This window comes from Camelus ferus, chromosome 3 (genome assembly GCF_009834535.1).
Source record: "Camelus ferus isolate YT-003-E chromosome 3, BCGSAC_Cfer_1.0, whole genome shotgun sequence".
Lineage (NCBI taxonomy): Eukaryota > Metazoa > Chordata > Mammalia > Artiodactyla > Camelidae > Camelus > Camelus ferus.
In genome coordinates, this window is record NC_045698.1 from 87811206 (window position 1) to 87837402 (window position 26197).

Sequence of the window (26197 nt, forward strand, 5' to 3'; positions counted from 1 at the left end):
CAGCAGCTGTGTCTGCAGGTCCATCTTCCCCCTTGACCTGCAGTGCCTTTATCTTTGTATCACTGGCCCCTAGCACGGTCAGCGCTGACACGGGTGAATGAATGACAGCAGCTTATGTTTGCTCGGACCTTACACTATGCTTAGCTCCATCTTATCTACTGCATGTGGTTACTGATCTACTCATCAATAATCTTTGAAAGAGGTACTATTATCATCGCCACCATTTTATAGACAGGGAAACTGAGGCACAAAGAAGTTAAATCACTTGTGGAAGTTTGGCCTTGGCTTTGATCCGTGTAGCTTAGCTCCGAAGACTGTGCTCCTAACTGCTCTATTATATCATTACTCTTAGTTAAAAAAAAAAAAAAGTGGGGGGTGAAGGAGGGGGAGGAGGAGGACTGTACCTTAACCGTTTTTATCAGTGCAAGAAGGAATATTTACTGTCATGCTTCCCCTGGTGCGAAATACCAATTTATTCATCCTGCCGCTCGTGGACAGCTTTTGCAGCTAAAATATCATTCCTGAAGAGTCTTTAGTTTAACCTTAGTCTTCAGCTTCTCCTTGGTGGTTAGCTGTATTTTAAAAGCTGATGTCAGTGATCGAGTGACTAATTTCCTTGGCGTCTTTCACCTGGCAGGCCCACCCATATGGCTGCCAGGGGATCTGTGGGCGGCCCAGGGCACCTTCCTCATTTTGTTCTCTGACCCCATCAGAGACATAAAGCAGACAGAGACGGTGCTATTGAAAGTCCTGGCAGTGAGCTGCCTTTTTATGTGGCGATCTCATTCCAATTACTAACTTGTTGGTGAACCATGAGATTGATCTACTCTTGGAAATAGGTACAAAACCCAATCAACCAAGCAAGCAAGCAAGCAACTAAACAAAACAGAAACCTCCAATCAGTGGGGGGTGGGGGGGGGAGCCCAAGGCAGCAGGGGGAATTAAAGCAACATTAATCTACCCCCAGCGACACAGCATCATTCACTGGCTATAAACGTGCATCCAAGGTGAGCCAGGCGCGAGTGGTTACTTTCAAGGTGGGTTAGCTGTGGGTTCAGTTTTAATTACAATGTCAATTTGTTAACTCCCTTACTGGTGGGTAGGGGTGAAGGGGGTGCAGTGCTACAGGACATTAGATCCTGCCTCCCAGACTCTGAGTTAATCGGCTTAAAGCCTCAAGGTAGACAGGACATTGTGCAGGTCAGTCTGTACTAGAACCAGATTACACTCTGGTGGCTAATAGCTCTGATCGATTACAACCCTCTCCATGAATCTCCTTAATGAGAAACCATCACGAGAATGACAGAAACCGATAGAAGGGATAATAACTGATAAAACCATAACAAATCTATGCTGTGGGAAAAAAAGGAAAAAGAAGGCATGGTCTCACAATGTTTGCTCACTTGGGTTTATCTGCCTGAGTGTCTCCTGTTAATCTGACACTTGGCAGTTATTCACCCAGCGCTTGTCAAATGCCTGGGGTGGGGCTTATTCTCAAAGCCCAGCACAGCCTACACCAAGCTGCCTTGCTTGCCTGGAGAGCTGCAATGTGAAAGGGGCAATGTGAAGATCAGAAGACAGGTGACAGGTCCTTTGCATGATTTGAAGACAAAACCTGAAAATCATGCATTTCAGCTAACTTGAAACAGCAGAGAACAAAAACAATTACACTCCCGCCAATGTTTTTAATCCCCGAACTCTATAGTCTGTCAGTGAATTTCCAGAATAGCTGAAGTTGCTCAGAAGGAGATTCTGACTCCAGGGGAACCACGGGGATGCTCGCTCCAGGTGTCCATCAAACCAGGCTGGAAGCAATGCACCTCAAACAGAAACTTCACAGATGATTCGCTTGTGACCCTAAATGCCAATCTCCAGCCTCGGCCTCTCTCCAAAGCTCCAGATGTGCACATTCAATGGCCCACTCAACAGCTCTGCTTACATGACTAATAGACAACTCAAACTTAATCTGTCCAAAACAGAACTCTTGATTTAGCACTGACCTCACAATCTTTTCTGCAAGGTTCCATATCAGTAAATGACAACACTAACCACCTAGTCGCTCAGTCAACCTGTTTCCTTTCTGTGTCTTACCCTGCACATCTAGCCCTTCCAGAAGTCTGGTCAGCACAACCTTCAACGTACACTTGGAACCTGTGCATCTCTCTCTCCATTTCCACTGCCACCATCCCTGAGCCACCATCACCTCCTCCCTGGGAGGCAACAGCCTCCTTGCTCCCACTCTAGTCTAGTTCCAAAATAGAAGTCAGAGGGACCTCGTAAATATATAAATCAGGTCACATTGCTCCTTTGCTTAAAACTCTCCAATGGTTAAAGTCCAAACTCTTTACCTGGGACTACAAGAAGACCTGACCTCATCCCTGCCTTCCCCTGCATGTCTCTTACGACTTCTCCTCCTTCGTTTCCAACTTGACATGTGCCTGTTCCTATACGGGGAACAGGCTTTGCCTGCATTCTTGCACAGTTGATTCCTCCCTATCATCTAGGTCTCAGCTCAGATGGCAACTTCTCACTGAAAACCCTCCTTGTACCTGTGAACATCACCTGGCTGTATTTTCTACAGGGCACATGACACTTTCTGAAATGATGCTGTGTATCTATTGTTTTGATTACTTGTTTATTTCTTGCTCCCTACTTCAGTGGGCACTCCATGCTGGCAGGACTTCATTTTGGTTCATTCTTGTATGCCTCAGTCCAAGAACAGCGCTAGAACATAGTAAATGCTTAATGAAAATGAATGAATAAGCACCCAAGATGCCAGGAGCCCTCACTGGAAATGATCTGCAATATCGGTTCGACTGATTAAATCAAGTGGTAAGGAGAAACTTCGCTGGCAGGCAAACATCAAGTCTTGAACTTCACTGCTTTTAGCCTTCTGGATAGAGAGAGCATTCCTTATGTTACTGCTCCTTTTAGGTTCCCAAGAGAAATATCTACACAGTGTTTTGTTGCTGCAAGGTGAAAAACCTGTAGTTTCTGTTCAAGCTTCTTTTCCTAAGATGTAAATCATCATGGAATACCATCTCTTTTTCCATAGGTTATGGAAGTAGCATGAGAAATCCAGTACATTATTCAAGGTCCTTTGGACTGTTTTAGTCACAATTACTATCTTTTCTTTTCTAGATAAAAATTACCTTGAAATGTATGAGAAAAAGACAATACCAAATGTCCATTTAAAAATTACACAACCCAAGTTCAACCGAAAAAAATGTACTGAGTGCTTTTTTATGTGCAAGATATTTTTATTAAATTTAATAGGTGGTGTTATTATTCCCATTTTGAATTAGGATATTAAGCCCCGGTGAGGTTAAGTGGCTTGTTCAAGGTTGCCTGGTGGAGGAGCCAGTATTTGAAATCTCCAGCCTACTGTTCTTTCCCCTCCTTTCTTCAGCTTGCTTTTGTGCCACATAAAGCCTTGACCCTCATCTTTGTTTGTTCCTACGATGGATGCGGTTGGAGAAGAGTGCTGAGTAGGGATGAAACACAGGCTTGGAAGCAGGAGACAGGACATGGCCCCCTCCTGGTTCACCTCATGCTGTGTGACTTTTATCAAGTTGTCACCTCTCTGGGGGAGTGAAAAATGGGGGGTCTCCCTCAAAGGAGGAGGGAAGGTGCAGCTTTGAGAGGAGTGGTGAAGGACCCTCTCTAGTTGCCTTAAGTTCCCACTGCTGTTCAAAATATCAGGTTCAGGGAACTCTATTCAATATCTTGTAGTAACCTATAATGAAAAAGAATATGAAAACAAATGTATGTATGTATATGTATGACTGAGACATTGTGCTGTACACCAGAAATTGACACACTGTAACTGACTATACTTCAGTTAAAAAAAAAAGCCATCAGGTTTGACCTCAAAGTAGATACATCACCCTTCTGCCCAGCTCTCTCCTGAGCTCCAGGCTGGTGTGTCTGCTGCTTACTAGGGCTCTCTCCATTTGTGTGATAAACATCCCAGACTTCACAAGGTCCATTATGGAACACTGGATTCTCCGCCACCACCCTGACTCTCCCACAAACTGACTTCTCTCCCAGGTGGTCCCACACCAGTAGGGGCCATGCCAGCACCTGGTGTAAACACCTCTGCCCCAGCCTTACTCTCCCCTCCCCCAGACCCTGCTCCCTCTTTCCAATGTGTCAGCGGGTCCTGGAAGTTCTTCTGGAACACATCTTGAGCGTGTTCCCATCTCTGTCTCTCGAGGGCCTCTACTTTTTTCCAGGTTACCCTCATCTCTCACCTGAACCATGTAAGTCGCCTCACTGTTATACTCCCGTTACCCTAGAATCCAGTTTCTATATATAAAGCAGCATGATCATGCCACTTCCCTTGCTTACAATTCCCCAGTGGCTCCCCCTCTCACTGAGTCTAACACCACCTTGTCACGGCCCACCAAGCCTGCGTCACGTGGCCCAGGTGTTTTTACCCCGGGCGCCACAGACCCCAAGGGGTCCAAGGATGGGATTCATGGGATCTGTGATTTTAAGATGGGAAGAAAAAAACCACACCTTTATTTTCACAGCCTCTAATGGAAATTTAGTCTTTCATTGAGCTATGCATAGAGCCTCGGTGGCATGATCAGTACCTCTGACTTTGTCACCACGAGAAATCACAGCTATTTCATATCACGTGACAATGGTTGTATATCTGTTGACAAATTGCCACTTCATAGTTAGTTATTAGATCTATAGAATGTGTTAAAGCAGCATTTATCTTTTATATCACAGCTCTGTCTTTTAAATATTTTGATATCTGTATTATGATGTCATTGGTGTTCTGTGCATTCCTATGTATTTTATCTTATGCCATGAAAAACAGGATTCTGAGAAGAGACGCATAGGCTTCAGCAGACGGCAGGTTAAGCACCTTGACATCTAGCGCCTTTGTTTTTTCCTGCTTCAGAAAAGCGAACTGGCCTGCCTCAGGGCCTTTGCAGTGGCTGTTCCTCCTGCGTGCTGCTCTTCCTTGCACAGCCAGTTCCGTCTTATTGGTTGTGCCTCTGCTCATGTGTCACCTCTTTAGAGAGGCCTTCACAACTCCCACTTTCTCTCACCCCCATTATTCTTTCCCGCAACAGCCTCTTTCTTCCTTCATGACCTTCATCACTATGAGGAGTAAGCTTTCTATTTATTTCTGTGTTTGTTCTGTCTGTCTTCCTAGCAGGTAAGCTCTGTTAGTACACAGCGTGCTTCTGCCCTGTTCACAGTTATATCTGCACTTCCTAAAATATTTAATTTGTACTTGATAAATATTAGTCAAAGAAATAGATAAATGCTTCCCGACCAGAGGATCGCTTTGAGTAGAGACATCAGATGAGTTTAACTGAAAGATCACCCCTCAACCCGACTCTTCTGATCAAATGCAGTCAAGTAATTTTTGCCACAGACACACACTTCGCAGTTGCTCGGACATTCCCAGCTGTGATCTGGCCGAAGCGTCCGTCATACTCAAGGACACCCTGGGGACTTGTGGCGCTCCCTGGAGGACTCAAGCCAATAAGCCAATTAATGGGCTATAATGTGCTCCAGAAATACTGTATTTGTGTCTGGAACATTAGAATTTGGCTTCAGCATTATTTAAACAAACACTCCACACACTCAAACCAATGGTGTGAAATTTTCCAAAGACAGGATTAGCAGCACAGCAGGGTTAGATGGCAAAATAATTTTATATATTCACTTGCAATTTCAGAGATAAGCAAAATGGGAATCATTTCACTCTAATTATTTTAGATCATTGCTGTGCAGAAGTGATCACAGCCAAATGGAGATTGCTTATCTGAAACACGAGAAGATACTGCAGAATTATGTGGCATATGTGATCAGTGTAAAGCCAGAAACATGAGAAGATGAGATAAACAGCCAAGAGAGGATGGAGAGCAAGAAAACAGAAATTTCCAGAAGAAATTGATAAATAAAATGTATAGTGCCAGAAATAAAAATGATTACCTGGCGAGACAGTGGATTCATACCATGTGGTCTGTTATAAACAGGACACATACAGCAGCTCCCAGTCTCCTGAGCGCTGCTTTCTTTTAGCTCTTATGGGGCCCCGGCCCTCCAGCTGGTAGAGTAGCTGGCATCTGACACCCCTTCTGCTGGCCTGCTGTTGGAGCCCAGGTTTCTGAAGCTTTGAATAATTACTGCTAGCAGTAAGACAGGATCATGGGGTAACAGATGCCCGGATGGGGCACCAAGTAAGAGCCCCAGTTGGAACACAGGACAAAAAATGAGAATATGATGAATAACAGGAATAAGGATAATAAATCTCTGTTTTGAGAATTGAGGATGTTTAAAGGAAGAGAGAAGGAGAAATCAAATTGACAGCCAAGACCTCAAAATGGGACCACACTGAAAGATCTGTGTCCCTTGGAGGTAGTGAGAATGTGGGTCTGAAAATTACCCAAGTTGAGTGTAGTGGCAGGGTTTCAACAAAATATGACATGTGTGTAAAATAAAGGACAGAAGAGACTTTCTCACCAGGGCCACATATTCCCAAAGTAAGCAGGAACAGGAACGTTGAGAAAGGGAAGTTTCTGCTAGATGGCCGACTGTGAGAGCAGAGGAACTTCAGATTCCCACTACTTACAGGCCAAAGTTTTGCTGCCAAAAAGTTCCCCAAATATTTAGGGCCTGTCTGACCTTATGGACGTTAGACACATCGGAGCTAGCAACGGATCCATCTGGAATCTCTCAAGGTCCCACTTGAGGCAATGGCTTACGTGCATGAGTTGCTGTATTTGGTAGGACCCTTTATTTTTGTTGGACACTCCCACCCTCATATTTCAAAGGGAGCCCACCAGCATTCTAGTACTTTGGATCATGCTACGCACTCCATGTTCACTTTATCTAAGCTATTCATGATTTTTCAGATCTCAGACATGCCCTTCCTTAGCGTCCTCACATCCCCATGAAACAGTCTCCCTCTTTCTGTCCAGGCCACCCCAGAAACCTGTTTTTATTGCTCCCCTGGACTTTTCAGATATCCTTTATTAGGTAGAGGGCCCAGAATACCAGACTACCAGGTGACAACATGCCGTGGTGTTATATGAGGTAAGGGCGTTGGCTTCCATTTTGTTGGCATTACATCTCTTGATTATGTTCAGTGTTTGTGGACCATTTTGCTACACATCTCACAGGGCTGTCTTCAGGGAAGACACTCTGAAAGGGTAGAGGCAGTAGCTTAGTGACAGGGATCATGACGTCAAGGACTGGCATTTACAGAAGGGCAACCAGGAGAGCGGCTGGATGGACACAGTTGCTCTCTGTGGGAAAGCTCTACTCCAGCCGGAGACACACATGCATTTCTAGCTTGAGTGATCCTGAGACACGTATCCCCATGGCAGAACCAAGCCAACCATGGAAGAACCCAAGTTAGTAACTAGCCCGGTCCAGTATATGTGCATAGCTGAATCACCAGCTCTTCCTTCGAGGCTAGCAAATCATGTCCACTTTTGTGGCACCCACAGAATTATGATGTGGCCTTCTTACAAAAGAGATTTGCAGTGAAGTTCCCCTTACTTTTCATGCTTAAAATATTTTAAGGGTGTAAAAGACGTCTTGGGGAAATCTACATGTTCCCCCGCAGTTTACATAACTGTCTTTCTAGGTCGAGGTCCTTGACCCTGGGTGTAGGGCTTCAGAAAACCTGTATCACTCTTTGTGACTTTAATTGAACGCTGGGTGTCTGGGCATTTCAGGGGAAAGAGTTCAAGGTTTTATCAGATTCTCAAACATATCTGAGGAGAAGCAGTGCTGTTCTAGAACATTTTCCTAAACTGTCTTAAGACACTTTTTGGTCTAGTCTGACTTTCTGAGCTTGGATGGATTTAAGAATATGGGCAGTAGGATTTGATTGTCTTCTGAGAATTCATAATTCCTTCTTAGACCCTGTTTTAAAAAAAAATCAACCTAGGGCACAAAATGTGATATTTAAAAAATTGACTGTGTAGTTGTAGAGCAACAGAATCATGAAAGCAACCAAATTGAGTTAAGGAGCTTGAAGAAAAAAAGGACTTTTGCTGGACAAAGATGGCAAAAATTCAGACAACATAAAAAAAAATCAATGCACAAATGATTTCCACACAATATGAGTTAAAAAAAAACTGAACAGGGTTTCATCACATAAATTGTGATGGGGAAAAGGCAAATCTTTAAGAGGGGAAAAACCATTCACGTCTCTGTGCCAGTTTCCTCCTTTCTAAAGTGCAGAAGGTTGTACCTACAGATAGAACACAAAAGTGCCTGGCACAGGGTTAGGACTCGGTACCTGGCAGTGTCTACGAGTAGGAGTAGTATTTAAAGTAAATAGGATATTGACAGGAAGTCAAAAATAAAATGATGGTGATAGCAAGGAAGGTTAAGGTACATTTTCTATAAATCTGAGACTGGACCCTGCAAACATTTTGTTACGTGAAGGAAACCAGTCACAGAGGACCACATACTGCAGGGTTCCATTGATAGGAAATGTCCCGAATAGGCAAATCCATAGAGAAATAAAAGAGAGTCTTGGTTGCCGGGGCCAGGGGACGGGTGGGGATGGGGATCTGAGGACTGGAGAGTGAAGGCTGAAGTGTGTGAGGTTCCTTTTTGGGGAGCTGGAAAATGTTCTAAAATTGATAGTGATGGTGATTCCACAACTCTGTGAACACACTGAATGTCACTGAGTTGTACACTTCAAATCCGTGAACTGTATGGTATACGACTTGTATCTGAAATGAGGTGTTTTAAAAATCTGAGACTGGAAAACATCTTTGGTAAAAATAATTTGAAGTGTCCTGTAGATTTCCCCGAAGAGTCCCTCTGCTTGCAGGGATTCTGATTTGTAGATATTTCCTTCCGCTTTGCCACGTCTTCATCTAATAGAGTTATTTTTCAGATATAGGTATCTGTCAGGTACGTCTTGCAAACAGCTGAAAATTGTGTGTTTTGATGAACGGATAACTTCTGGGTTTCAACATTAAAGTCATAGCTTTTAAGGAGATGAGCCAGTGTTTAGAAAAATATTAGAGCCATTTTATTACTTTCATCTCTCATGCCTTTTCTTCCATCACCTACCAGCCTTCATGCAAAGAGCTAGCCTTTGGAAGGAGGCAGAGTGCCGGGAGGGGCAGCATAATCTTCTAGGATAGTGAACATTTTCTCTTCATCTCCTGATTTCTGCTTTTATTGATTCTACACAGATATAAGTCCTTAATGCCTATAAATTCTTTTTTACAACTTTCCCGCTGTTGCTACCTGCCAGCTGCATTTCATATATACTAGACTAGCCATTTTTCCTCAGACTCCTAAAAAATTTTGAATTTCACCGTTGATGCCAGCCTTCCATCTCTAACAGCATTGCTTGAAGTGAAGTGATGATAACATAATGAGTAGGAAATATTTCATTTTCTTCTTTTAATCTGACCTCAATCTTCACAAACAGACCTGAACACATTTTCATCAGTGGCACACCTAAGAATTAACCCTGTTTTTCAGTATTCTAAATTAAAAGCTTCAAAAGCATTTTCCCCCCTCTCTCATGTTATACACACACAAACATAACTTTCCTCTCATATATCCATAATGGTGTAAACATATATCCCCAGCTCTGTGATAATGGATGGCAAGAAACGGTTTTTTCCCAGACAATCTCATGGGGTCCCCATCTCTTCACAAATGAAGGCAGGCAGTGATGAGGCCCCACACGGGAAGATACAGTCAGTGAACAACAGAGGAGGAATGCAAAGCCATAAGACCCGGTAGGGTCTTTCTTTTCTTTCCCCAAATCTGTTGCACCTGTCAAGAATGTCCAGCAAAGAACTGAGCAATTCTATAAATAATTCAAGAGAAAAACCTATGTTTTCCTTCATGAGTGGGAAAACCAGTTCTACCAATCTAATTAGCTAGATGCCGGTCTTCAAAGGAATTCATCTCACAAGTGTGTACAGCCATATTATGAGGGATGAACCTTCACGACCTGTTCCTGAAAGGAGGGAGAAGGCTTGGAAACATTTGGAGTTCATCAGGCTTTGTCATAACATCTCTCCCTTAGGAGAGATCTCAGAAGAAATGGATGACATAACAATTTACTGAAATAAAGACTCAAATGCAGAGGCAGAGTAACTAGATTAAAAGGAAAAGAGAAAAGGTATGTCAAGTCCCTTGGAAACGAAGAATGACTTTTCTGGCTTCTAGTAGGGAGGTGTACCTAAGAGCTTTGGTTCCCAACTAGACTCGGGCATCAGAGGCACAGAGGAGGAATGCCGTTCCACCATCCCAGCACTCAATCTGGCACAGTGCGGTTTTTTCCCCTTTATTTTTTAGAGCAGTTTTAAATTCACAGCAGAATTGAGTGGAGACTACAGAGAGTTCCCCTTATACCCTCTGCCTCCCCCATTATCAACACCCTCCCCCGACAGTGGTCTATTTGTTAGGATCGATGGACCTACATTGACATGATATGATCACCCAAAGTACGCAGTTTACATTGGGGTTCACTCTGGGTGCACATTGTGTGGGTTTGGACAAATAATGCTATGTAGCCACCACTGTGGTATCATACAGCATAGGTTCACTGCCCTAAAAATCCTCTCTGCTCTACCTGTTCAACCCTCCTTCCTCACTGACAGCCCTGGATTTAATAGACGAAGTCAACATCCAGAGGAGATCAGGGCTTCAATCCACTTTTTTCATTCTCCCCTTTCTGCAGCACATTAGTTCCTTAGAAAGGCTGGTTGTTGGTAAGGAAGCCCTCGTTCTGTGCGTGCTTGTGCCCGGGTGTGTCAGTGAGCGAGGGAGAGAAAGTAGCCTTGAGCCAGGAAGGAAGAAGCCAGGTGTGGTGGGAAGTGCATGGACTCAGGGGCCAGAGGGACTTGGATTCTTCTCCTGCCTTCTCCACTTACTAGCCCTGTGGCCGAAGGTATTTAAGATCTCTGAACAACGACAATATCTCAGAGTCTCAGCTTACTCATCTACAAAGTGGGATAGTGTCTGTTAGGGATACCTGAGGCATTCAAAGGAAATGGTTACATAATGTGTATAGCATGTCATATTTTCCCTTTGCCCAGAAATGGTTAAATAATTTAAGAAGAAAACACTCTGGGGTGTGAACATCTTAAGGATAAAAATAGATGGGCTCCAAGTGAAATTAGTGAACGCCACTGGATCGGAGTGTCATGTCAAGATCTATGCCTAGTCTAGAAAACGAAGTTCTCACCACAGATGAGCAAAGCAGGGTGTTATTCAGTGAACAAGTGACCACTGATCTCCCACTGCCTAACTGAAGATACTTCTCCACTTTGCTCATTCAAATATAATTGTCCATTAGGCAGCATTTAACCATAATCATGTACTGCACACCGTATTTCACACCATTATTTGTTTAAAAATGTGTAGTCTTTCTCCAGAGTTAAAAGTGTCAGGTGTTGACACTTAAAACTGAGAAGGCAAGAGGAGGGCAGGTAGAGGCCCTCAGCAGGGAGTTTTATGCATATTCTGAGATTCTCTGCATCTGAAGTCTGCACCAGGCCTTATGCAATTTACGTCTCCCTTCAGTTCAACCTGGTGCCTTCTACGTGCACGGGGCAGTTCCCGCTAGCGAGCCGTGCCTTGTTATTTCGGCAGGACTCAGGAGAGAGATGATTACCGGACGCAATCATTCGGTGACATTTCATTGCTTCTCCATCAGACTCCACTTTACAAAGCTCTCTTACCAGCTGCCCAGGGACACTTTCACCTCCGCCTCCCCCACTCGCTGAATGCCCACGCTGATGTCTAAATGTCGGCCTTTCAAAGACGTGGACCCCTTGGTGGCCAGCCCTGCCTGTACTAGCTGTCCTCACGTTTGGAGTTAGCTCAGAGAGTCCAGAATCTTTCAGGATTATCTGTCTCATGTTGTCCCACTTCTTGTTCTTGGCCCGATGTGCCTAAGGAAAACCTGGCTGAATTGTCTCCTGTATTTAGACTATGTGAGGATGAGTTAGTGGAGGGGACAGACCTTTTCTCCATATCTCCTCAAGAGGCCATTCTTTGAAAGGCATATTACTCACAAAACGGTAGCATTCGTTATTTCTAGGTGGAGGATACACACCTGTTTGATATAGTATTCTTTGCCCTCTGTATTTTTTAAAACAGAGTAATTAAAATTAGAAAGTTGTGTGAAACACTTCTTGGTGTTTTACACCTTTGTGCCTCGGCTCCTGGAGGTCCTCAGATGGGGAGAGGCAGAGGGCAGCCACTAGGACCCAGAAACGGCCTCTTGACAATGTGAATTCTAATTCGTATTTCAGCCCAAGTTTACTGCAAGTATGAATACAATTCAAAACAATAGAATTGGTCATGTCATTCTCTTTATGCCTAGAACAGGATTTCCCCTCCAAATCAGTCTTTTCCCAGCAGTGGTTGGGCTGAAAACCCCGGCACCAGGCAGTTAGCTCCCTTCCATCTGGCATGGCCATGTGAACACTTCGGTTGGCTTGCTTTTTTAATGAAGCGACTTTTAATGAAGCAAGCTGTGAATTTAATAGATACCTTACAACAGCTTCTTTGTCACTAAGCTTTAAGTAATGAAGCAACTGCCAAATTAGCCACCAGAACCAAGAGAAAAATCCCAGGCTGAACACCTGCAGGATCAGGGACTGCTGGACTTCAGTCAGCAGGCAGGTCATCTCAACTGTTGGACCAAGGCCACCAGTCCATGTGGTAGCTGCTGGCCTGCTCAGCAACCTTATGGGAGGTGAAGGAAGTGTTTGGCCAACACTAAGGCACGTGGCAGCGCAAGGTACTTCTCACCACTGTCCATGCTAGTCACCTGTCTCTTGGTGGTTCATATTTCATGGGGTTTTGAACCAGCCATTTCAGCTCACTTACAATGAGGAGTGAAGTCATTAGGTTTAGTCTTTGCTACCCTGGAAGAAAGGTATTGGTAGGAATAAACCACATGGCATTAGAGGACTCTTTTAAAGGTGGGAGAAATCACCCTGTTCTAGAATTTTAAATGTAAATAGTAGGCATGTAACGCAAGAGGGTAAAGAGGGCTGGATGGGTGTAAGCAAAAAAAAAGTTTTTTGAATGCCTTCAGGTGAGACATGCGCACGCCAGTCCCCCCCCCCCCGGGGGGGGGGTTGGAAGAAATGGAGCCCGCGCGTCCCACCTGAAAGCACCCAAATGTAAAAGCAGGTTAATTCAATAAAGCACACCGTGTGCCTGAATGAGGGTGCCAGTCCGCTAGTTCTGCTGTTTCACTGGTGAGGAGGCCGGTGCTGTAAGAGGAATGATTTGTTTGGGTTCTCACCGAGATGGCTGGCAGCCAGCTGGTTGTCCCACGGTTGTGGGACAGCAGCCCCAGCAGCGACAGTGAGCCCTGCGTGGAGAAGTCACTGGCACAGATTTCACTCGGTGGGAGGGCCTGTTGTGTTCTCCATAAAACAGACTTGAAGTCTCTCCATGTACTCCCTTTCTGGTATGTAATCTTTCCTTTGTCCTTCATGCTACAAGTCCTGACTCTGCTTTGGCAAGGCCCCGGCCTGGAGCAGGTGGGACTGCTGAGATGGAAGAGCTGAGACAGACCTGGCAAGAGGGGGCCTGATCAGCCCGGGGGACTGAGGGGTGGGAGCCTCTCCTCACTGGTTACAGGACATACTGGGCTGCCATGACTTAAAACCTGATTGAGGACTGGTGACTGGATGGGAGCTAGGATTTGCCAGAATCATGGCATTTATGTGGCTCAAAGCAGTGGTGCTAGTTTGTATTATGTAAGCCCTTGTTTGTGTCTGTCTTGAACTGTAAGGGCAACGGGTCAGTTTCTTTGATTTACAACCACAGGCCCCAAATGCGATATATGGTTGGCAATGGTGGGGCAGTTCTCCACTCATCCATTTATTGAATGAACAGAGGCTCCGTGACTGCCTATCACAGGCTGAGATTCTGGTCCCTCCACCTTGCTTGTTGGCAACGCTCACAAGTTGGAAAGAAGAGGGGAGCTTGCCTGCCTTCCTTGGGGGGAGTGGGTGGTCCTTGTGCCCGGGAAGCTCCTCGAATCAGTTTATATCCCCTATGATGTCATCCCCTAGTTATCCCAATGCTAGAAGGATTTGCCAAGGAAAATGAATATTCTGAAACCAAAAGCTCAGGTTTTTGCTTAAACGAATACATTAAAAATCACAACAAAGCAAATCCCAGTACAATGATTGGAGCAACGTCCCCACCTAAGTCTGACACAAACATAGTACGAGGGTTTCAGAGAAGTCTGAAATCTATTCAGTAGCAAGCGCCAAGGTACTAAGTCGTTTGTCGGCGGCAGCTCACCACTGCTCATCTGGATTCAGTGGATGACACTGAATCCAGAGCACACTTAAAAACCATTTTCCAACAGTGACTTAAAAAAAAAAAAAAAGTCTGAAAAAAAATCCTTTAGCCTCATCTCCTGAGCTTTCCATCCCATTATTCTGAGGAACTGATATGTATGAAAACATTCTCAGTTTCAGTTTAGTTCAGCCTTTGACTCACAGGGAACAGCTTGTAAATCGTTCATACAATTCTTATCAATCAGCTGGGTCTGTGGAAAGGAAGCAGGAATACGGAAGCCTAATCACTCCCTCTGTGAAAAATCACCTTGTCTCTCTGATTGGAGGAAGATCAGAGCCGAGGAAGCGTTTCCTGCAGATTTCCACCATTTCCCCCACCATTTCCCGGCTGTTTGGTGTTAATCACAGCATTGTTTAGCTGATCTGTTACTTCATGAGTTTCCTGGGCAGGGGTAGGAGTGTTCCTGATACATGTCTTCGGAAGGCCCACTGGCAGATACTCCCATCACCGGGAGCTGATGTTGCAAGCATGCTATTTGCACAGAGTAAGCTGGGCTTCCTTGGCAAAGTGCGCAGTCAGATCTGCAATCATGGCAATAGGCAGAAGTCAAGGCACACAATTTCAGGAAATTGTGATGTTTTTATTGGTTTGCTGTATTTCACCCTAATAAAAGCATAATATTAGAGTTCAACTACAGAGAGAAATGGGGAAAACTGAAAATGAGCAGGAAGGAGACTATAAAACCACGCAGGCTGGTCATTCAGTGAATCCTTTTATGGTTAGTGATGTCTATTTACTGCATTCTACCAGGTCAATGTTCTTGGGGCTCATTCATCTGACAAATTGCCACTAGGTACATCTTCCATCATCAACAAAAAATACGTAGCCTTCATGAGAGAAGTGCTAGCTGTGTAGATATGAAATGTATGTGGGTTCTATCTGCTCTTCCTTTTTTACTGTGTATAGTTCCAAATGCTTTCCTTCAAGCTTTGCCAAAGCAGACGCAGATCTTATGACTTAATTTGAGCTGGACAATAGAGGAAGTTCACCCACAATTGAATAAACCAGTGTAGCTCTCTTGGGTTGAAACTAGCTCTTGTTATACAAGTAACACCCAGAAAATATTTAGGGTATAAAATTGGCAATGAACTTAAAAGACTAAAAGATTTAGTCTGGCTTCGTAGGCAGGTAGGTAAGTAGATACACAGAAGCAACTGACTGCAGTGTAATTTACTTGCCATACAATGTACTCATTTTAAGTGTAGAATGTGGTTTTTTGCACAAGAACTTGAGCCTTATAGAGACCACAGAGATCACGGAGAGCGCCTAGCTCACCCTCCTCTGTACTGCAGCTCAGAGAAACTGAGCCACGCCACCCAGGGGTCAGTGGTAAGTGGAGAGGTGATGCCCGGTTTGGAGAAGCTAATAAACACAGCCTATTGATTTGATCTCCCTTTTGCTGGGATGGGGGAGGAAAGACTTCATGAAGCAGCCTGTGTACAGGCAACAGCTCAGGGTTCTGTTAAAAATGAACATCCAACTGTTGGCTGTAGAGAGTGTAGGAAAGCCATGAAGAAGTGTCTTCAGAACATAGTATGAGGAAGATGAAGGCTTATGCAGAATGAAGGCTGAGAGTTTCCTAAAGATGGGAGTCTGATGTGTTAAAGCAATTCCGACCGATGTAATGTCTGGAGGCTGACAATTAAAATTTATAAATGACTTTTTCAACTGCTTCCTCTAGCAATGGGAGTTGTTATTATCACATCGATTTTGAAATTAAACGTGAGGAAATTTTCTTGATTTAATGAGAAGGCAGATCCAACTGGTAAATAAAGTAATGATTAAAGCAATTAAAAGAGTGAAAATGAGAAATAAACAATCCTCCTAATGTTCAACCCAAAGAAGCAGGTTTTGCTGATGTACTAAAAAGATTCATCTTTATCTTGGGGTAAACATATTGAGAAGCAATGCTCACCCTGAATAAATCTTTGGGAAGAGGAGAGAAGTCAATTAGTAATGTCATTTGTTTAAAAATCTGCCTGCACCTGGTTCTCATTTGTCCTCCAGCTGAGAAACCAAAGACAACTTCTTTTTATTGCTTGTGGTCAAACAGCAAGTTCATTTCGCCATGGGATGATCAAACGGCCAGCCTCCCCAGCTTGAGAAGGTCTGCCTTTCGCTTTCAACTTGTTCAATCATCATTAACTCTGAAAAATGTCACATTCCATTTGTGCAATGAAAATTTCACCACCAGTGACCGTTTGGGTGAAGTTTTTGTAGGCTTGGCCCTAAATCTTGCAGAGCACCTCACACATTCTCAAGGTCATTTGCCTTGTTTTCTCATTTAATGACAGTTGCCTAGGATGCTGGACACTGTCTACAGTCCGACATCAGCAGCTCTTGAGAAACCTCTCTGTCAGAGTACGTGACCCTCCATGAGACTCAAAGGGTTCGCTGGGCGATTTGACACATGCATGTTATCTGACACGCACGCACACACCTACCCGCCTTTGTTATCTATTCTGCACACACACGCTGGGGTTTTTAACCAAGCAAAAATAAAAGCCTTCTTTACTTGGGGAGATATTAGTAATATAGACCCCTGGATGCAGTCCATTCAAAGCAGGGTTTTCTTACCCTGGGAAGCCAGCTTCCCTGAAAGAAGCTGCAAAATCAACTTGGGGAGGTTCCAAACGTTTCTGGAAAGGAGCAATAGGCTGCTTTTTAACTTTTGCCATTGGGCTTGGAAATCTTCACCTCCTTTGTTTATTATTTAATTATATTTCCCCCCTGCACAGAAGTTCTGAAATGTGAATCCCAATGAACCTGGCATAGGGCCAAATCCCTCATGGCACGCTACAAAGATGAATTTCTGAAAGTGGATGCCAACCAGCAAGATGCCTACATTAGCTGGTCACTTGATCCAGAGTCTTAAAAAAAAAAAAGCATAGAGTTCATTGGGGCAAGTCAAATAAATGTTGTGCCATTTGGCAAGCAAATCGTAGCTAAAACAGTCCCCAGTTACAGGTCCTGATTACATTTTCAAGGTCAAAACCAAGAGTTCTCTAGAGCCTTAGTGCAGAGGTGCTAACACACCGTTGTAAATAGTCTCCAAGAATGGCTTCTTGATTTCCAGCTCTAGTTTAATGCTGAAGTTCCACTGGGTCAGTTGCTGAAATAAGGAGGTTATCAGCCCCCCTGGATTATAGGCACACTGTTCAGGTTTCTTTCAGCCAGCACTGATTCATGATATACTAGAATATTTTTTGTTGCCAATATCCAAGTTTTTGATTGACCAGAAGTTGAGGGGTAGGAGAGAAAGCAAAAATAACCTAACATTTTTTTCCAATTCCCCTGGCTAATACAAGACCAGAATCATGTGGCCCCTAAAAGAGGAAAGGGAATGTCCTGCCATTTTAATGCCTGGGTTTAAGAAAAGAGATTCCAATACTAGGTTATTAGCTGAAAAAAGCTTGCATATAATTTCCTAGGAAAGACTTTTTTTATTCAAATGCTTGTATATGTAGCTGGTATTATGTGTGTTATAAATATTAACTCATTTAATTCTCATAGTAATTGCAAGAGGTGAAGGAGCTTACCCAGGGTCATAGAACTATTCAAACCCAGGAATTCCAGGTCTATATCCATTATACCAGGCAGCCATATTTTGTCACAAAGACCTCTCAGAATATGCAACCCAAATGCCCATTTATCTGTTGCTTCAAGATGGGCAGATGGTGTTCAAAGAGAAAAGTGTTTGATCTGTTGGCTCCACATCACAGGAATGGAAAAATGGAGATCAAGTCCCGAAACTTGCCCTTTCTCCTCACACTGATTTCTTTCTTTTCTTTTTAAATGAAGTATAGTTGATTTATAATGAAGTACAGTTGATTTGCAACGCTGTGTGAGTTTTTGGTGTACAGCATAGTGATTCCGTTTTATATGCATATTTTGTTTTCATTATAGGTTATGATAAGATACTGAATGTAGTTCTCTGTGCTATACATTAGGACCTTGTTGTTTATCTGTTTAACATATAGTAGTTTGTATCTGCTAATCCCTGACTCCTAATTTATCCCTCCCCTTTGCCCACCAACACTGATTTCTTCTATTCTCTCATCTCCACCTTGTGGAGGTCACCTTTCTACTGTTGGCTCCTGAGTGCTTGCTCTGTATGTGTCACACACACACACACACACACACACACACACACACACACACACACACACACACACACACACAGAGCTATTACTGTGCTTCAGTGAAGCTGCACAGGGTTTGTGATCTGGACATAAAAGCAAACATCATTTGCTCATTAGAGCTAAGTTTTCAAGACGTGCCCCAATTACTGACCTCCACTAACGGCCTGGGTTTGCGCTCGACTGCAAACTTGAAGTGGCAGAGTTCACAGTAGCTGGTGTTTGAGGATGACAGCCAGTGCTCCAGGCAGCTCCGATGAATTGTCCCCAAGGTCCCTGTACATTCACATGGAGAGAGCAAGTCCTCTTGGCTGCTGCCCTCGTGGCAGATCCTGCACATCGGCCGGTCATTGAAGGGGCTGCAAGAAAAGGAGGGGCACCAGCTGGTCACTGTGCTGGAAACCACTGCCACGCCATGGTCCTCTGGCTCTGTGTCCTTTGAGCCTTTCCCCATGGCAGCTGCTCAGAACAGACAGGTGTCTCTTTTTAAAACCCGAGATCTATGCTGGCATTTGGAAGCGGGGGCCAGAGTCCCTGGGCACATACTTTTGCCAATACAAAGAAATACGGGATCACCGATATCACAGCAGGCGGGCCCAGGGCCATAAGCAAGTAAAAAGGAGCAACGTGTTAATTTTCCCTTGGACATCGACGTAGTTCAGGCAAACTCCCCATCAAAAAATGAAAATCATCTCTTGCCTTTATGAAATTATTTTGAAATGGCACCAGTTGTGGTTTCTAGACAAATTAGGTCTTTTGAACCAGGCTGGGACATTTGTAAATAACCAGAGTTTCCTCTCTTCTATCCTTTCAGTTGGATGGGAGAATGAGGACGGAAACGGACTGGCAGCCAACCCTGAAGCCGCTGCACAGAACTGCAGTGTGAGCAGAGCGCAGAGCTGGGGCGGGTCAGTCCTTGGAGCTTTCCCGGGATGTTCTTTGGAATGCTGAGGACACCATGCTGAGGGAGTAAAGGTATGTCCTATCAAGGTGGCCAGTCTAGAGCTTGGCCGTTAACGTGGAAATACCGCCCCTGCAGTTCCGTGAGAGCACACAGTATAGTGGATCACGAGGCAGGCTCTGGAGTCCAGCTGCTTGGGCTCAAACCCCAGCTCTCCTGCTCACAAGCTGGCTAACTGTGGGTGAGTAATGTCATCTATCTGGACTTTAGTTTCCTCATCTCTATAATGGGTACAGAGAACAGTGCCTTTCTCATATGGCGACCGTGAAGATGAGAAAAGATAGTCCAGATTAGAAGCTTAGAAGAGGAACCAGCACATAGTAAATGCCTAGTTAATGCTAACTATTTTTCACTTGTAGAAAAACTCAGGTTGGGGAAAATCAAATAACATGGCCCTCATCACAGAAGTCAGTGGCCAATGGAAGGCTCAAACTAGGATGACCTCTTGTCTCAGTGGACTCTATGTCCTATGAGAGGACTATCCCTCTTGGATCAATGTCATCGTATATTGCTAGAGGTCCTTTACTGGGTAATAGATTTTAAAATGTCATCATTCTATGCGAAAACCCAAGGACCAGCCTCTGTACCCACCCTCCCCTGTCTCTTCCCGTCCCCCAAAGATGACAGTAACCCAGGTTCACGCCCACCACTCTCTCTGAGTCCATCTTTGGTCCAAATGAAAACAGCCATGGAAACACTACTGTTTCCCAAAGGCCTTTCTGGGGATGATCCTGGGAATGTGTGAAGGCTAAAATGGGATTAAAAGAGGAAAAGATCTCCTTCCCACTTGCCAAAAGACCCCATCATGCTCAGGGGTGGGAAAAGAGAGTTTAAAGAGCTGACTTTTTCCTCTCATTATTCCTGGTAACCATCATTCACATTGAGCCAAATGCATGTACAATTATTTTTTAAAAAAGGGAAAAAACCAAACCGCTGGTTTACATTACTACATGGTAGGCAAACATGCAAAAATGCCACACACACACACACACACACACACACACACACACACACACACACACACACACACACACACACATTGGCTCACAGGTCTCAGTCATTTCAGCTCTGCAGTCAGTCCTTCCTGAACACATGAGGTATTTGATGGCTCAGGGGTGACGGGGGCAGAAGCAGTTACCTGTCTCAGTTCACAGATGAGCAATGATGCTCACTGCCTCATTGTACTTTGAGTCCTAACCAATTGTTAGAAGTTTTTCCAGAGGTGAAAAAATATATATTGACTTTTTTTTTTTGGTTTCTTCCCTTTGCCATAGCTGCACAGACTGAAAGTAGAAAGCACATGGACAGTGTTTACAACATGCATGGGTGTGTGAGTCTCTGTCTGGTGGCCACCACATCCAGGTGGGGGGCGACAGAGCATGCGGTGCTGTCACCAGGAGCCCGGCTGCGGAGGCACGTATGGATCGGTGGGCCTGTGTCTGCACCTGAGGGGTTGGCTGAATTGATCAGACCAAGGTAAGCTGTCAAGGCCCAAGTGGCTGACCCACAGTTTTGGGGCTGGAAGTGTCACTGCTGAAACCAGCTGGCAAGAACAGCACTGAAATACATTTTCCATTTGTACGTCAAAGTCCCACTTATCCATTCTGAAAGGAAGCTGCAGAAGCCACGGAGCACTGTGGGCTGTGCAGCCTGTAGCTCCCAACCTGCCACTGGGCAGCAAGAGCAGCGGGGAGACCTCCAGGGACAAAGTGCTGTTGGCTCGGATGAGCCGTCTCTGGGCTGCTCAGAGCCTTCAGCCTGGCTCTGGCTCATCACCCAGGGGAGACAAGCCGTGGGAGTTCTAACAGTAGAACTTCTCAGGGCAGAGTGTGTACGAAGGATCATGAGTGGGATGTATGGGGAGTGATGCGGGGGGCATCAGAAGAGGCCCCCAGGTGGGGATGTGCCAGAGAGGAGACAGCCCCAGGAAATAGCCCTGGACAGGCCGTCATCTCTAGGTGCTGATTAGCATGCACACCAGAATGTCACTTCCAAAGTTTTGCCCATGTAATCAGTCACTTTGGCTCAGTAGCCTGAAATCAGAGTAATCCTTCTTTCTGTTCTAACAAAGGGCTTCTCTGGCTAGCACCTGGAGACAACAAGAATGTAATTACCGTAGCAGTGCCAAAATAACAAATGTAACGCCAGTGACCCTGTGTCTTGTGGGGTCCTTCCCTGTCCGGCTATCTGCAAGTGTGACTTTAAGTGGAAAACGCGACAATGTGAGTTTTAGCATTTACTCCATTGCTATAGAAACAGCGATGACAGAAATTGCGTGGTTTTTTTACCCAGTACCTCCTCTCACCTGACACAAAGACCTGAGCACTAATTACATTCCCTTTAGCATTTCCCGTCTAACAGAATCCTCTGGCTCGATTACAGATTTATTGATTTTAATTGTGGTACTACCTCTGGGTGGCGAGTGTCCGCACTACTGTTGACAGCAGCTGCCCGTCCTTGGCTGAAACTTGCATGACATACTGAGGCTGCCCATTCACTAGGCTGCCACAATCCTCCACGGTCTTCACCACGGGCGCGGCTGAGCTGGTGCAGTCGGGCAGCACTTCGGGCAGGTGACTGCAGCGGCTGGTTGTCATGGTAACAGACAGCAATTACTCTGCTAATGTCTTCCACATTCATACAGGATTTCCATCTAAGAGAGATCAGAAAACAGTTGACTTGGGCAGGGTGGTTAATAGAAAATGGAGAATTACTGGCCACCATCATCATGTCATTATTTAATATAAATAACAGAGGTAGCCCAGATGTGGCATATTATCTTGTTACTGTTTAATACACGTGTCCACACGGAGCCCACGAGAAACAGTGGACGTGGTTATGAACAAGGCAGCGAGCGTGTTGGTACACATAAACATTTAGGATTGGAGAGGGGAGGGAATGATAGCTCTGAAGCCTGATCTGAAGAGGAGGTAAGCAGTTCTCTCACTCTGGGCCAGAGAAGCAGTAAGTCTGTTGACACTCTCTCAAAGTTTACTAGAATCATTATTACAACCATTTGCAACTATTTTTGTTCTTGTAAGAAATTTATTCTCCATGCAGCTTCTTTCTGAGACACTAATATTTAAAAGAGAGAGAGAAAGAAAGGAAAAAAGAAGGAAGGAAAGGAAGAAAAAAAGGAAGGAAGGAAAAAAGAAAGAAAGAAAGAGAAAGGAAACAAGAAAGGAAGAAAGGAAGAAAGAAAGAAAGAAAGAACCCTGAATTTGGCCAAATAACACCTTTTGGGGCAACATTTGCCGAAGATGAATCACTCAGTTAATGTACCACCTTCATGACTTTTGCCATATCTGTGTGCCGTAATAAAATTATCTACTTAATGTGTCTTGAAAATTAACTTCCTTAAAAAACTTAACCTAGTTTACTCACAGACATAGAAAACAAACTGTTGTTACCAGGGGGAGGAAATGTAGTGGGAGGGATAGATTAGGAGTTTAGGATTAACAGATACACATTACTGTATTTAAATAGATAAACAACAAGGATCTATTGTATAGCACAGGGAACTATTTTCAATTTCTTGTAATGAGCTGTAGTAGAAAAGAAACAGAAAAAAAATATTTATATAGGTAAAAAGAAAATTTATTTTAGCCTTGTCTTCAATTAAGTTATTCAGGAGATGACAAGTTTGATAAGCTTGTTACATATATTTTTAATGAACATTACAATCAATGCATTAATATTAAGTTTTTGGTTTTTTGTGTGCTACCTATAATCCAAGGACACCGCGTCATCGTAGGGGAACGCATTGGTAGATACAAGCAACTGATGAATGAGATCTCTGTCGCCTTATTAAGAATTCTTAATAAGGGCCTTACCTCCTAATACATAGTCTATCGTAGTCTGCAAGAAATTCTGCTCTGGATCTGTGGGGTAGAGGCTTGAACTTGACCTCAAGTTCAAAGCATTCAGACACCCTGGAGTGAGGAACCCTACATCCAAAATAGATCTGCATGTGAGGACATACAAGAAATAGAGGATTTGATAGAAACTCGCAGGAGGAATTCTTTATATGAGAGGACACAGTTTCATGGTCCACACAGGCTGCCTCTGCCCAGCCTGCTCACGTCAAGCTCCTGAAGCTGGCATGGCCTGGACCAGTAGACAGCAGCAGGACTGGTGGACAGACTGAGTTCCTGTCAATAACCAGTCCGGGTGGTCAAGGCCCGGAGTCTAAATAAATCTGCCCCAACCCTAAGAGGATTTTTGGAATTCCTCAAAGGGTTTTTTTTCCCCCAAATATTTGTCCCTATTTATCACATTTTACTCGATTCCTTCAGCTCTGGAAAATAGGATCTTCCCAACTTCCAGAACAATGTGCATCAACTGGACATTCTCAGGAGGAGAATGCAATGTTTCCAGGTGACCTCGAGCTGACACCGTCCCAGCCGACAAGCACATATCAAGCAGGCCTGACCATCAGAGCCAGTTGGATGGGAACGGAATCCCCTCCTTCCGGATGAGGTGTCTGGCTGGCCTCGCTCCAGTGTGCTCCCTTTCCTTTCCTCCTTGGCTGCCTCTAGTCCTCCCAGTGTCTGCGGTCTGGCCTCTCCCAGGGGCCCTTTGGAACCCAGCAATGGGGAAAGGGGTGGACACCAGCCCTGATCTGGAGCCTGATGTGGGAGCAGAGGTTGGGCTGCCCATTCTATGCTGTTGTCATGACTCTGCTGGGCTTCTCAACCCCCAGGTACCAGGCATTCAAGAATCAATACAAAAATTAGCTAGTTAAATAGGATTTGTTTTTTTTTTTTTTCGTACTGCAAAAGTAAGAAGTATATGTTATAGAAAGTACAGAAAAGCAAAAAGAAAACAATAAAACTTATTCAAAATCCCACTGCTTGAATAACCAAACAGTAAACTTTTGGGGTGGATGTCTTGTCCATTTTTGGTAGGGTTGGCAGGGTTGGCAGGGTTGGCAAGGTGGAGTTGATTTGTAGTTGGGGTCAGATAGCTTTTTTTTTTTTTTTAAACCAAATTATGCTAGCTCTCAGGCCACAGCACAAAGAGGATGTCCAAAGGCCGGCTTGGAAAGCTATGTCTAACACTCCTCCCCTGGCCTACCCTTGTAAAACCCCATTGACACGATTTTAAATTCTCATAATGCCTCGCAGCCACAAAGTGTAACTTCCTGGCACAGCTCTCATGCTTCACAAGGCAGCCATAGATTAAGAGCCAGGGGTGTGTTGGCAGGAAAAGCAGACACAGTGACCTTCTTGCTGTGTGGAATCATTATGTCTGGGCACACTCCAAAAGTCTATTTTCGGGTTTTGCATAACTCCAACTTGAGGGCCAAGGGCTTCCTCCGCTCGTCAGAGCTGGAAGGAGGCGGAGAGGGATGCAGAGGGAGAAAAGGCCAGGCTTGTCAGCAGTGAGGCTACCTTCAGCGAGGGACTGTCAATCAGGCACACAGGGTCCCCAAGTTCATTCACTTACAACCTAGATGAAGTCCTCAACAAAAGGGCAGTTCTAGATGTATGACCTAAATCTGTGAGAAAATGTCCTTAAAACAATTCTGGAAGTAGAGTTTCCCTTACACTTATTTTGTATCTGTAATTTCGCTTCTGGATGATATGCTTCGTTTCACTTGTCTTCTCAATGGCGAACGGGATATTATCCGCCATCTGATGAGTTTATTCTACTCACAAAGGGTGCCGACTGCTGAGTTGGGCATAAAGAAACAAAAGGCTCCTCTACCTTGGCTTCTTCTGCAAGTAGGCGCCAGCTTTTCCTCTGTGTCATCCCTGCAGAACCCTGAAACCAACTTAGGACCTGGCTGAAACGAGAGTCGAGTCCAGCACTCATTGAACAACAGCCCAGCATATCCACTGACCACCACACAGCAGAATAACCCTGAGATACTAAGTCCGGCATGCCCGCGATGAGTCCCCGCACTCCTCAAAGTCTTGAATTGAAAATGGGATGGGAGAGATGACACGGAAGTTGGGCATCTTGATCTCGGTGGGAGGGACCAAGTTGGTTCCAGCCCCAGAAGAGTGAATCTAATCAGGTGGAGAAAGAGAGACGGGAGCAGTCTCCCCAGACTCAGCCAAAGGAAGCCCAGAGGTGGGTGGGCCAGGAGTGGGCCTCGCAAGCTTCGGGCACCAATTGGCATACATATGTTGCACCTGGGGCAGTGACAAATGGCCCACTGCATTCCCCTGTCTCTTCCAGAGCCACCTGGGAAAACAGCAGGCTGTTGCCGTGAATGCTAGAAAGAGCTGAGCTGTGGGTTTGTTAGCCTAGCGCTGCTCTTCCACTGATCTTTCTGCAAAATGTCAAGCACCATTTGACCACTTTCTTATCAGTGCTGCTCCTAGGACGTCCACCCAAGAATTCTGTTCTCTGGGATTTCTCAGGACAAAAACACGCGACGCTGGGAAGGAGCAGTGTCTGTAGAAACTTGAAACCTCCGATTACACTGATGGGAGGGGTTCTTTGCTGGACAGGCTTGACACCTTATATAATTCCTCAGGCTGGGAATAAAACATGATTTGGTGCTGGCCAAATTCAGCTGCACTCAGTGGGAGGACTGGGACTAGGTGGAGGAGAGGGAGGCGAATGAAAAAGTAGGGAATGGTTACAAAAATGAAAGCCTGATTAGACAATTGTTAAGATAAAAAGGCCTGTCTGTGAAACTTTGACCCCGTTAAAGGACACAGTACAGTTTCACAAAAGCAAGGACCCAGCCAGGCTGCAGCAGATCGTGGCTGCATTTCTGAATGGG

At 44.7% G+C, this 26197-nt stretch overlaps 1 protein-coding gene across 2 annotated transcripts in view; it reads right to left on the bottom strand.

Annotated features, from left to right (window-relative positions):
- MARCHF3 (membrane associated ring-CH-type finger 3) overlaps positions 1-26197 on the bottom strand; it is a 130308-nt gene that overhangs the window by 11736 nt on the left and 92375 nt on the right. For both annotated transcript variants that reach the window (XM_006191455.3, XM_032476632.1), the window contains 2 exons: positions 21868-22111; positions 18652-18856 (listed from right to left, as the gene is read on the bottom strand). In XM_006191455.3, the coding sequence (XP_006191517.1) occupies positions 18652-18856; positions 21868-22055 (393 nt within the window). In that variant the 5' untranslated portion in view covers positions 22056-22111. The remainder of the gene's footprint in view (positions 1-18651; positions 18857-21867; positions 22112-26197) is intronic.